This window comes from Parasteatoda tepidariorum, chromosome 7 (genome assembly GCF_982258835.1).
Source record: "Parasteatoda tepidariorum strain Cologne lab strain chromosome 7, Ptep-v5.0, whole genome shotgun sequence".
NCBI classification, from domain to species: domain Eukaryota; kingdom Metazoa; phylum Arthropoda; class Arachnida; order Araneae; family Theridiidae; genus Parasteatoda; species Parasteatoda tepidariorum.
This window is the reverse complement of record NC_141761.1, coordinates 89,526,254-89,540,377: the sequence shown is the minus strand read 5'-3', so window position 1 is coordinate 89,540,377 and position 14,124 is coordinate 89,526,254. Positions and strand designations below refer to the sequence as shown.

The following is a 14,124-nucleotide window of genomic DNA, read 5'->3' as shown; positions in this document are numbered from 1 at the left end:
GAAGCATTTCCTTTTATTGAAATATAAATGTTTATAATTATAAAAAAAACAATACAAAAAATTATAATTTACACATTTATTTTATTGAACAAAGTTTTATAAATATCACAAGTTTTTAAAAAATATTGTAAATAAAAAACAAAGATTCTTTCCAAAAATAAAGCACAGTATGAAAAATAGTAACAATATACAATTACTGAATTAGCAACGCTCATAAATATGTATTTCGAAATATATAATACAATTTTTCTCCATTTAAAAAAATATGTTACAGGATAAAGAACAAAAAAATGTATTGTACAAAAAATAAGAAAAATCTATAGCAGCAGTTAATCAAACAATTAAAACATTGAGTTAATCCTAAAATAAGTATACATCAATAATTACAAACGAAAACACAATGATTTCTAAACAGATTGTTGAGTAACAAAAAAAATACAATAAAAAAATGAATATGTTCCGTATTATGCAATTAAAAGTAACTTATACTGACTTTAGGGTACCTTATACTGACTTTGTACATTATCTAGAATGTACATAAAATAACAATAACTTTGAAATACAGTTACATATAACTTTAAAATACATATGAAAATATACAAATTAAAAAGGAAATCAAATATAACATAATTTTAATAGCCAAACAAAAATTTGTTCTTTGTCAATTTCTGCAATTTAAGTAAACTTATTTAGAAAACAACATTCAATAAGTAAGAAAAATACTATGCAACGTTTTACTGACTTCAGGGTGTGCATTATTTATAATATACATAAAATAATAAGGACTTTAAAATACAGAAATTTTAATTTAAAATAGTAAATATTAATTTTCATCAGTTACGGCAGAGTTTTGACAATCTGAACAAAAATTAAATGTTCATCGTCATTTGCTGCATACTAATACAGTAATTGTCAAATAATCATTTTATGAAAAATTACATTTGAAAATATATAAATTAAAAAAGAAATCAAATATAACATAATTTTAATAGTCAAACAAAAATTTGTTCATTGTCACCTTCAGCAAAAACTTTAAGCACAGACAAGTATGCAAAACAATAAAAAAATCGTATTTAAAAATAAAAAAAATTAAAACAAAATCAATCAAGTAAAAAAAATATTGCCAATGGTATATTCCTGCAGGAATGGCCAACTTATCACCTTATAAAATATTACATTTAGAAATGTATTCGCTAAATGAAAAAAATATATGAAAAAACAAGAGAATTTTAATAAAAGCTCATTCTGTGTCATTTACTGAATCATTTAGATTTCAGTACACTAATTTACATAACTGTTAAAAGCAGACTAGTATACAAAGTATATAAATATCACATTTTGAAGAAAATAGAGTCATCACAAGTTTTTTAATTCAACAGATTAAACATATTCATTTCAACAGATCAAAACAGGTACCTTTTTTTTCATTCTCTTTTTGATTTGCGACTTTTTTTCTTCAAATGAACACTATTACGCTTTTTGTGACATGATTTTTTCATTTTGGAAGCATTTTCTTTATCAGAACTTGAACATTCTTCATCTGGAGAAGACTTGATACAAGAAACTCTTTTGCTGACATAACATCCATTTTCTTCCAATTTTATTCTTTTGTCACTATTTTCCGGGAAAACACTTCTTCTTTCAGACGCCTTCATCACAACATCTTCCGGCTCATAATCTGGTTCAAAATTGTCGAGAGACATTTTTGTATCAATAGGCTTAGAGAATATGCTGGAGCATTGTGCTTCAAAACGAGGCTTTTCCTGATACAAAGACTTATTTTGTTCAATATGCACTTCTTTCTCACCTATGTGCTTCATATGGAACATCTCTTCTTTCTGAACAATGTCTCCTTTATGAGAAATAACAACATGGGGAGGATAAGAGTGCTTTCCAGAATCAGAAGAGATACAAGGGAGATTTCTGGAATATGAAACCCTCCAGTGAGAAGATCTATAGTGTTCTTTGGGAGAGGACGATCTCTTTCCAAGACGAGACCTGCTTCGTTTGGTTGACTTCCTTCTAGATTGCATAGACTCTTTGTCAGTAGAAGATTGAGAATCAGAATTAGAAGATTTCCAGTATCCTCTGGAAGAAGAGGATCTCTCTCGTGGACGAGACTTGGAAGACCTTGTTCGTTTGGCTGATCTAAGACTAGATCGGTGTTCAGTGCTTGTAGAAGAGTGATAATCGGAATGTGAATGTATTTTTGATCTCCTAGAGAGAATTGTAGGAAAATATGGTGATTTTTCACTAGTTGAGTCAGACAAAAATTTAGAAGAAGATGGCAGTATGTGTTCATAACTAGGATGATCCGAGCTTCTACTTTTATTGTGAGGTAACTTCTCTCCATAATGGTTTCTGTCATATTTTTCAAGTTGGAAAGTTTCCAAGTCATATTTAATACTCCTAAAACACATAAAGAGAGAAAAAATTGTAAGTTTAAAATAACAAACTAGGTACTTAAAAATATTAAATGTGTGTAAAAAATGAAACAGAGACACAGTCTTTACACAAAAACTACAATTGTAAAAAATAAAAGCCTTATTGATCCCAACTTTGAATTTTTATAGCCAAAAGATATTACAAACATTAAGGAACAACTAAGAATTGATATAAATGATTGTTCAGTTTAAAAAAGTTCTATTCATTGGGTATGATCTTAAATAATAAATATGTTAAGCATTATTAATGCATCAATATTAACAAAAGTGTAATTAATAAATTAAGACTCCTTAGTGCGAGAACTCCATAAAGAAAAAAAACATAAATTATGCATTTATTAATAATACATGAAGTAATGCAAGGGAATATATTTCATGTTTTAATTTCAATTACTAAATTTAAACTAGTTACTAAAAATTCCCGAGAAAATAAGTCATCATAAACTGGTAAGAACAAGTTAATTGTACTGATAAGAATGCGTATAAAATCCACAATCACACTAGATTTCATAACTAATCTATACACCTCAAATGGTTTTAACAGAAAGCATATAAAATACTGTATTATAAAATTATAACCTTACTCATACAATAAAATTGAGGAAAACTTAAAATTCCTTAACAAACCCTCGAATTGTGGATGAGCCAAAAGAGTTACAGTATTTTAACAAACAGGTTAATACTTTTAATCAAACAGACTTCAAATTCTTGTTTATTAACAAGGTGTGTTAACAGGTGCAATTACAAATCAAAAAAGCATGAATGACATTTTTGAAAAAAAAAAAACGAAAAGAAATAAAGAACTCAGTAAATAAAGTTACCTTTCATCCCTGTTAAAAGCGACTGCAGAATCATGCACTTCATAACGACAACCCAAGTAAGTTGAAATTTGGCAAGGCAAAGGTTCTACTCCTGGTGGCAATGGTTCTGCTTCCAGATATGAAACTTCATCAGATGTATCTGGAAAAAAAAGAATAAAAATATAATAGGAATCAAAATTTAAAAAATGCAAGCAACAGGTAAACAATCAGTAACATCGTGAAAAATTAATTTCTGGAGAAAATAATTATAAAAATTTCAACTGGATCATACGTGAAACATTGTAAAGATTCAACACGATTTACAATGTTTGTAACAAAAACATGAAAACTTATTGAAAACAATGCTAAATAGAAAGTCAAGTAAAATCAATTTTTTTCAATTAATAGAACTAATACTTTTTAAAAGTTAAATAACTTTAGAGTTTACATAAAAACTAATCAAAACTTATAAATTAACACTGAGTTATAAAATACTGTTACGCATTACATTTGAAAGTTTTTTTAGAAATTAGGAACTTACCACAATAAGGATAATCATCAAAATAGGAATCTCGAATAGACCTCTGGAAAAAAAAGAAAGAAAAGAAGTTGTTATTAGAATACTTTACACACCTCAAGATGCAAAAAAATAATTAAATCCTTCAAAACAAATAAGTTAAATTAATTATACCAAACATCATAAGCAAGGATATATCAAATGCATCAAAAACTTTACTTAGAAATAGCAATCATAATAAGACTTATTTTAATTATTTACAGTTATTGTTAAAAAATTTAATAAAATCAAAAATCAGAATCTTACAACAAAAAAGCTTAAGTAAAACAAAAAAAAGTAACTTCTTAAAAAAATAGCTCAGCATTCAAAATTAAAAATACTTAAGCAGCAATTAATTCAACCACCTAAAAAAATATGACATTCATACAAAAAAATTTTGAAATCATGTTAATAATTGAACATTTAAGAAAATAAATATTGAAACGATTTCTCGAAGTATTTGAAATGGTAGAAAAGAAAATCAAATTATAGGTTAAAATACTTATAGAAAGATCTTTATTTCCATACTAGAATTTTTTTGTGAAATTACCTTTAGTAAATATTAATGGCAAATATTATTGGTCACAAAAGCACTGCTCATGAGAGCTTAAAACTCAAGAATAAAGTAAATATGCATTAGTTGAAAATATTGAAACCTTTAAAATTGAATTTTTAAGTTTATTAAGGAAAATAATATTCTCTTACTTGTCCATATGTACATCTTGAAGTAATAATAGTCTCAATCTTCCTGCCAGATTGTGTGCCATCATAAGAAGATTCATCTGCTAATGAATTTCCAAACTCTTGACAGCTAAAAAAAAAGAACAAAAAAATTAAAACATCAATAAAATAAATATAAATGAAAAACTAATATAAAAATGAAATTTTAGAAATTGTCTAAAGTACTAGAATAAGCAACTTTTTATCTCCAATGGTTGCACAAAAACAGTTTGTCTAACTACCATAAACTAAGTACATCAAGGTGGAAAGCAAAATTTACCATTTAAAAATATTTCAAACATTTTAAAGTTATATTCTGTTAACCCTTCGCAGATAGGACACATGTATCCATTTTATATTTATATCCATTTCTGATGCTCTTGGCATTTTTTAATTATAAAAAAACAGTGTAATCATTACTAATAAAACCCGTCACATTATCGGAATTATATTTGCACTAAAATATAAAACATAAAGGAAGCAATTAACAAAAATTTGATTCATATTTTTTAAAAACGTATCCTTAATTGATTTTGTAAATTGAAAAAGTTTTGTTTGAAAGTGAGCTGTCTTTGGAAGATTTACCGTTAACACAGAAAAAGGCACTAAATTTTAATTCAGTAATTCATAAACATAAATTATTAAAATGATAAATAGAATATTTTTCACTCATTTTGATCTAAAATAATGCAAAATTTCAACAAAAGTTGCAAAAATCTTTAATCAAAATTGTGCGACAAAGCATTAAATCTTTAAAAAAGAAAATAAATCCAATTGTTAGTACATTCATAATTAGCAAAAGAAATCATTATGCTTACCTATTATCTAACTTTAAAGTTGCAGTAGGATCCTTTTTTATGGAATCTTTAACATCCAGTGGCTTATTCTCAGTTTCAAGAGTCTTTTCTATGGCTTTAAAAAATTCAACAGTAGTTCTAAATTCAGGCAATTTAGATTTCGAACTTAGTTCAGAAAACACTTGATTTGAAGACTTAAAATTTTGCACAGCCTTTCGTAAATACAGACATGGAATTAGATTATCCGAATTAGTAACCGCAAAATCATGACAAACTGGGCACTCTGAATTGGAAAATGCTAGATAACCACCTGTAATAAACATTCATTTAAAATCAGTTTATTACACAAATATAAAACAAGTATTCTGAAATCTAATGAACTAACATTAATGTTTCAGTCATGCTATAACAGTTCAAATCATCTAACCTGTGTAAATGGTTTTCATATGAGTTGACCATAAAATGTAAGTAAATAAGTAAAACGAAATCCCATATGACTTTTAAATACATCAAATATGGCATTTCAGATAATTTTAATATAATTAAAGAAAGATTACATCATTAATATAAATGGGCAACAAGCTCTAAAAGTTTTGTAATTTTAAACTTTTGCAAGAAATACAATTTCCTATCGAACAGAAATTCTATTATATATCATACAAAACACTTGCTACAGTTTTATCTCGTTATTAATTTTTATAACACAATTAAATTAAATCAAAATAAATAATTTTATTGCGTAGTAAAATTCTTAATCTGAAGAATGTGAGTTTTTGAAACTTTACAAAACAGAACATTTTAAGTATAATTATTAACCAGTTAAATGCAACAGTATTTAATTATAATTATGATTTCAACACATCTCTTTATAATATTATGATTATGTTAAATTTCTGAAAAGAAAATAACAAATATTTATAAAAAGTTTTGCTTAGTAAAAAATATTATAAGTAAAAATTTTATGTGTACAAAACTTTGAAGAGAATATGCAATTTTAAAAAAAAGTGGGGTTTACACCAGAATATTAAAACTTAAAAAACTGGATATGCCTGAAGCAAAGAAATGCTTACTCAGAAAAAGTATATATAGGAGCTTGGCTTAAGAACAAGATCAATGGTTACCAGCAATTAAATTAAGTAAAAGTAATTAAGTCAAGTACATATTTATAATTGAGTATATATTTTAGTTTCAAAAACATGGGGGGGGGGAATTAAACAAAGCAAAAACTTCATTATAAGCTCCTAAAAGCTAAACTAACACTTTTCATTATTTTTACCATTAATTTACCATATTCTAAGCTTAAAAGGAATAGGGATAAAATGCTCAAAAAAGTAAATATAACATCAAGGGAATTGTAATTAAATTCCAAAGAATAAAAAGATGAGAAGCCTAACCAACCAATATAAAAGAAATCCTTAAATAGAGAAATCTTTTTTCGATACTTAATTCCATTAAATAATTAACAATTACAACAAATTAGGATTCAGCACAAAATTTCAATACATACAGCGAAAGCATTTCGAAAATAAATGCTTGCTTTTAAAAAAAAACTTTTTTTGTAAAAACTTACACTCATAACAAAAACTATTTGCACAGCAAGGAGCTAAAACTGCATCTTGCAGAAGAGAGTTGCAAGCGATACACAATAATTCCTCGGGAACATCATCAGTAATTTTGGGAACCACATTATCTTCCAGCAGCTTCTTCTTGTCAATACAATATTCGCTAAAAAAATTAATCAAATATTTAAATAAAAAAATTGGTGAAACAAAAACTTTAACAAATATATTTTTAAAAACATAAATGAAAGAATTATTGTTTAATATCATTTAAAGCCGTAAGTTTCTAAGTGTGAAACAAAAAAAAGTTAACCTATATTAATAAATAAAAGAGAATAGCATATTATTAATTCTAAACTTAATTTCCTTAGCATTACTCCCCATGCTACATTTTTTTAATTTTTACTGAACGTACTCTACAACAAACATAATACACAACAATATTTATACCTGCTTTTATATCCTAAACAGTTCAAAGTGTTTCATATTCTTCAAATAAAATAAATTATGTCCACACTTTTTAAATGCTTATAAGTAACTAGATTATTATCTAATTTAAAATATTTTGTAACTTTTAATTTGAAAAAATAATAAGAATATTGAGCTTAGCATGTAAATATCCTAGAAGTGATCAAAGTCCAAATTTTGTGTGAAAAAAATTTTTTTCTCATCACATTTTTAAAAAAAATATATGAGCTTGTCTCTTAACACAAAAAGAACATACTTTCAAATATAATTTAAAAATTACCCTAAATTATAAGCTAATTAAAAAAACTAATAATATTTTGAGCAATTTAGTATATAATTACATAAAGTTAAGGAAAAAAAAATTAATAAAAACCAGCATTACTTACCTATTTCTCTTATACGCACTCGCGACAGGAACACGCGTAATACGAATTGCGGTATTTTTTGGAATAACTGCATTATCATCTTCGTAAACTGGCATCAGCAAATGAAAATTAATAAAATTTAATTAATATATTACAAAGTTTAGTAACATAAAAATGAGTAAAAACTAAAAAAAATTGAAGAAATGAAACATAGATTGTTTTGAGAACAGAAATTTAAAAGTAAACATAACGAAAAATTGGCAAAAAATTACTCAACAGTGTGCAAGTTTTTAAAAGAAATCAAATCAAGCTACAACATAGAGCCTAATGACATTTTATTAGATCATATATTTTAGCATAAAATATCATTACAACTACATAATGTAGAATATACAATTTAGCTATGTACAGTTACAGTTACTATGTACAGTTACATATGTACAGTTACATGATAATAATTTTTTCGTAATAAAAATATATTATACATAACATATTTTTGAATGTTAAATAAAACATAAATTTCAAAAATATCGAATATGTATATTTAATATAAAATATATACATACAGATACTATTCTTAGTAACACAAATTAATCCTGAAAGATTTGATTTTCCATTTTGCATAAAATAACATTTTTAACAATAAGCGAATTGCATTGTGCAAAAAGGGAATCAGTCTCTTTAACCGCTTTAACTATTGGATTGAAAAACTAATAAAAACATTAAAGCATTAGACTAGATAATAAACCAGAAGCATTATTATTTTTAGACTTTTTGCACTGATATTAAATACAGAAATAAATGTTTTCCCTTATTTCGCTTTTGTGAAAATTAGTTAGCAAGACTAATGCCCTTTCAGCATATGATTCAAACACAAAAAACACTACTTTTCTGGAATATAAATAAATAATTCTTATCACAGTTTACTTGATGTGATAAACAAAAAGTTTGGATATGATTCAACTTTAATCAATTGATTTTTGGTGTATTCAGAGAGTTTTAGACTTAAATTAAGCTTTGAAATACTATAAAGATAAAAATCACAGACAACAACTACTTTCAAAATTGTAAATGAGTATATTTAGTGTGATAATAAAAGTAACTATAAATGATGTATTAATACTAATTCATCCATCTTTAATTAGCAAATACTAAACAAAATGTAAAAAAATGAAATAAAAAAATTTTTCTTTTAAACTTAAAGCTTGTTATTAAAGAAAAGCTATTTCTAAACAGAATAAATTAAAGATTTTTGTTAACTTTACTACTAAGAAAACAGGTGTCATTATTGTACATTTCTACTATTAAATCAAAAACCATTATATTAATGTGTAAAACCTTTGCCTTTGGTGAGTTTTTTAACACTTCATTTCTGAAATTTGAATAAATCTCTGAAATTCTGCAATTGGATTAATTAAATATTCAAAGAAATGTGGATCTGGATATATGTGCAAAATACTGTGAGACAATTTAAATTTTTTTTCCAATTCCTTTGCAATCACTTTTACAATTTATTATTTATTTCTTAAAATAGTGAACTTACAATCCTCTTTAAAAACAAATTATTGAAATAGATTACAAAAAAGTGATGTAAGAAAATAATATTAAACACAATCACTTTTAGCGACATGATATGCAGAATAATATTTGATAAATTTGTGACAGTATCCAGGGACCAATACAGGTGGATTTTATAAGAGTTTTTTTTTTTAATTATTTTATAAAAAATTTTATTTGAAAAATTGGAGCCAATAAAAATTAGTAAAAATAAATGTTTTACAAAAATTTCAACCCTAATCTTTAATAGTTTCAATGCAATCATGTGGTAATTTACTTTAAAATATTATATAAAACAAAAAGCAACATCCCTTGATATTGTATAAAACAAAATGCAACATCCCTTGTTATCTTATTAGAATATTTTTGCTACCCAACATAAACAGAACAATTACATAAACTAAAAAGTTCTTCGCAATAAAATAATATGCATTTTTCAAAAATTTTAGTTTAAGTTAAATATATTTAAAAAATGAGCATCTCGTAAAAATTCTGGATAAGTCCCTACAATTTTTTAACATTCCATCAAACTTCATGCCATGGTTATCTTTATAAAAGTAAAGTTAATTTAAAGAAAAGTACTTTGGGTGCAGTTAATGCAAAACAGCAATAATATACATATTTCCTGTACTATTCATACTAGAACCATATAAATACAAAATAAAACTTACAAATATATTATTTAGTACATTATTTAAAAACTATAATATTATGTGATATAAATAATTAGAAATAATACGAATCAATTATTTCAATAATTTATATTTAAAATAGCATAAAAATTACATTTTTTGAAAGAACAATAGCAAAGAAAACAATACAAGTGATGTTTTTCATTGCTATATTTTAACGTATGAATATGCTAAAACATGTATATTATAAAATTATGTTAATTTAATATATTTGTGAATTCTAGCAATGGTTTCTTGCCCTATATTATCATAATTGCAAAGTTTTTATTCCTCTCTAGAAAAAATAAACTCGCAATTTCTTATAAACATAACCAAGAACAAGTTTAATATTAACGAATAACACAAAAATGAAAGATACTTAAATAAGTCCATGATCCTTACCTTCCTTTGTTTGAACATTTGTTATTCGAAGTGAACAGCTCAAACTCATGTCCAGATTTCTGTACTGCAAAACTGCTCTCTTTATGAGTCTAACAGATGTGAGAAGACCTTTAAACTCCACAATGTTGCGATTTCCTAGGCTTTCAATTTGGCAAGCAGACATTATGGATCATCAAGTTCTTGACAGTCTTTATTCAAGCAACAGCTCAAACAGCAACAGAACAGGTTGTAGATCAATAAGACTCAAATTTATTTCTTCTTTCAGAGTAATGTCTAGAAAGTATAATGCAATAATAAATTTTCATTTTATTTTACAATTATAAGCATGAATGCTAGATACAGTTAAAGGCAATTTTAAGAGTGCCCTAAGAGGCCTTCATGTCCCAATATCCCTGTCATCAAAAAATATATTAAAAGTAATGCAAATTCAATTCGCATTCAATGGAAAAATCAGAAAAAAGAAACTATTTAATTAAAACTTTTCAACATTGGCTTTTAGAGTTCTTCTTATCAATCTCAAATAATGCTTTCTTTCTAAACCTCAAGCCCAAAATAATATTCAGTTTGTTTTAATTCAAAGTAAGGATATAAAAAAAATATTTATGCAAAAATCTCAGAATATTATAAAAAATTCAAAATATATGTAATGAAAGTGCTTCGATTACTTTTTCTTCGTTCAAAACTAGAAGTCACAATTTGATAATATCGGGTTTGACTAAAATGGTCAATGGGGGAAAAAAATATTCCTACTATTAAGTACCAAAAAAAAAAATTCCTACTGATTAAATTCCAATTTATGATTGGAACTCTTGTCTTTGAAATATGATTTCTTCAAGCATACCATCTCTGTATTAGTTATTAAATACCAATAGAACCTTAAGTGCTTCAAACTAACAAATTGGAAAATGGAGGCATGAGACAGACCAATAGTGAGTTAAATTGTTAGAGGTGATATTTAATAAATAATAATGCAAATTAATAAATAATGCTGAATAAAAATTTAAAGTAATATTTATGGATACAATAATCCTCTGGCTGATGTACCTTGTTGCTCGGAGCTACCCAGTCTCTTAAGTCTTATATTTAAAATTTAATAATAAAAAAAATATATATCTAAACATAATTTTTTTAAGGAAATAGGTACATAGTTATTACAACTGGAGAAAAGATTTTCATTTTCAAATCAATAGATATTAAACAATTCCAATTATGTTGTGACATTGTAAGACTGAGCTCCACAAGTCCAGATCAAAATCATTTAAGGACATCAAAAATTATAAAAAATGAAAAATTATAAAACAACACAAGTAACAATATAGACACTGAGAACTTCAAACATAATCATTGATCAACAATCAATCTCATAATCGAATCAAACATAATGTTTATACTCAATGGCAACATAAATTAAATGATATTTCAATAGGCAAGAAAGTGCGAGGGTGTTATAATATAAATAGCTTCTTATACCTCGTTTGCTAGGGTTGATGTCTTATTCAAGGAACTTTAAAATAGCTTAGAAAAGAAATGTAGAGCGAAAAAGACGCAATTTATTTCGATTTCAGAAAAAACTATCAAATATATTCAAGTACACAAATGTAAAATAAATAATTTGTAGACAAATCTCGAGGAACTTACAAGGCAAGCAATAACCGCATTCAATTAAAATAATGCTGTTTCTTTTTCAATAATTTAAAACAACTTGTATTTAGCCCTTCACTGACAAAAGAAAGAAAATAACACTTTCTTGAAAAGTAGTCGGAGATTGCTTTAAAAAAAAAATTGAGGAATGGAAATATAATTAAACAGTATATTCTACCCCACCCCCTTTCTCATAATCACAAACTGCATTGCGAGGAACAAAACTAATTACAAATATAAAACAGAAGTACTACAGAAGAAAGCATGCTTTCCTATTTACAAAAGCTTTCACTTTCCTATTTCTGTCGTGTTAAAGTAAATTCAACATAACTCACCTTTTTGTGCTTTAACCTAATCTTCCTTTAAGAGAGGCTTTTAGACGATCTACTTCTCCCGTCTTTTAAGTAAACGCGTTTGATACTCGATTAACACATTTTATTTCAAAAAAGATAAAGCTGGTAAAAGTTTATCAAAGTAAAGCATTTTTGAAAAATTAACTTCATTTTTCTGAACTATATGATAACAAAAATTTTAATAAATCAACCTCCATAAAATTACATAGAAAACGAGAAAAATGAAAGGAGCTTCTGACAAAGTTAAGCGCAGTTTAAGAGGATATTATTATTTTCTCTGTCCAGGAAATAAATGGTTAATAAATAGTTCTTATCCAGTAAAAATAAAACTAGTTATCTTAAATATGAATCAGTAATTTAATTAAATTAGAAGCTTTAATAATTGAAAAACGCATATATCCAACGAGAAAAATAGGTCAGCAAATTGTTTTTTTCCCATAAAATGAACATTTTACACTTTAAAAGAATGGCCGTCATGAAATTTGTTCAAATTGCTTAACCTCAAATATATTAACCATTTTACACTTTAACTAAAAGAAATTAACAAATGTTTCCAAATTCCTACAAGCTTTAAAAGAATAAATAAACAAAAAAATAAGTATATAATATAAAAAAATTAATGAATAAAATTCTTTAGAAGACTTTTAACATAAAAAAAGTAAACACGGTAAATCAAACGCTTAAAAAAAATATTTAAGAATATTTCATTTCTTAATCTTCAAAAATGAAAAAAAAAAAATTCGTCCATTAAAATTATCTAAACCTTAATTTTCTAAAATTCGTACTTATGTAATATTTTATATAATTTTAATTAACTAAAAATACATTTCTGAATCAATTTTTTTCTCTTTATAAATTATTGATGTAAGGAATAGGGAGATTCTTAAATCCAAAATTATCTAGAGAAAACCTTCGTAATTCTTTAAACAAATTTTTTTTTTGAATACTATAATAAAAGTACAGATTTCCACGCATTTAAAAAAAATTTAAAGTGTTATGCATTTAACGTTTCATTTGTCAACAAATATATCACAAATTAATGTGTTGAAAACACATTAATTTGTCACATAAAAACAGTAAAGAGTTAAATACAAAAAAAAACATGTTTTTAAAATGCATTGTTATCCTACTTAAAAACTATAACAATCATAACAATAGCGTAAAACAATTAAATAAAATGTAAATTAAATTTACTTACTCCACAAATCTAAAAATCTTCTAAAAACTTCACATTAAAAAGTCGAAAATCAAGACAGGAAACTCAGGAATATTTAAATCAAGAAACACAGGCGCTCACATAAAGTATCAGTAAACTGCACTCTCTGAAGCCAAAAACGAAAATGGTTCAGATTATTGAACACCAATGATTGGTCCAAGGGTTGCCGACGCGCATGCACGAAGAGATATCAGTTCCAGAATTGTCCTTTATTGCCCTTGCCCTCTAGCGAAAAGAGAACTTAACTTACCTCCTCACATAAAAGTTTCTTCACAAAAAAACATAACCATAAAAAAATAAATAATAATTTTTCTTCCAGATCTATTTAGTAAAACTATTATGTTTTTTTGTTATATTTCAATTGAAATGAAAAATTATAATATACTGTGCGATTTTTAGTATTCATTTTTCTAGGGGAAAAAAATGCCATTGATCCAAACAGACCATAATTTTTATCAAAATTTGTGAGAAACTTTTTAGAACTTTATTAACAATAAATATTTTTAAAAGGAAAAAATTAGTTTTCCTTTGTTGCACATTTTGATCAAAAATTTAGTTTTTTTTTTTTAAGCTTC

General features: G+C 25.5%; 1 protein-coding gene across 4 annotated transcripts; it reads right to left on the bottom strand.

The window, feature by feature from the left end:
• Positions 1-71: 71 nt before the first annotated feature.
• LOC147807302 (uncharacterized) lies at positions 72-13,725 on the bottom strand. Of its 4 annotated transcripts, none has more exons than XM_087168239.1 (9): positions 12,316-12,548; positions 10,340-10,612; positions 7,731-7,818; positions 6,888-7,042; positions 5,339-5,627; positions 4,506-4,611; positions 3,786-3,828; positions 3,266-3,404; positions 72-2,409 (listed from the first exon to the last, which is right to left on the bottom strand). In XM_087168239.1, exons 2-9 carry the CDS (start codon positions 10,500-10,502, stop codon positions 1,425-1,427), a joined length of 1,968 nt encoding a protein of 655 aa, XP_087024365.1. In that variant the 5' UTR covers positions 10,503-10,612; positions 12,316-12,548; the 3' UTR covers positions 72-1,424. The 4 variants fall into 4 exon arrangements, with proteins under 4 accessions (XP_087024365.1, XP_087024364.1, XP_087024363.1 ...); XM_087168238.1 differs by lacking the exon at positions 12,316-12,548 and adding an exon at positions 11,810-11,964; XM_087168237.1 differs by lacking the exon at positions 12,316-12,548 and adding an exon at positions 13,532-13,725 and having other exon boundaries at positions 73-2,409.
• Between the last annotated feature and the right edge of the window lie 399 nt (positions 13,726-14,124).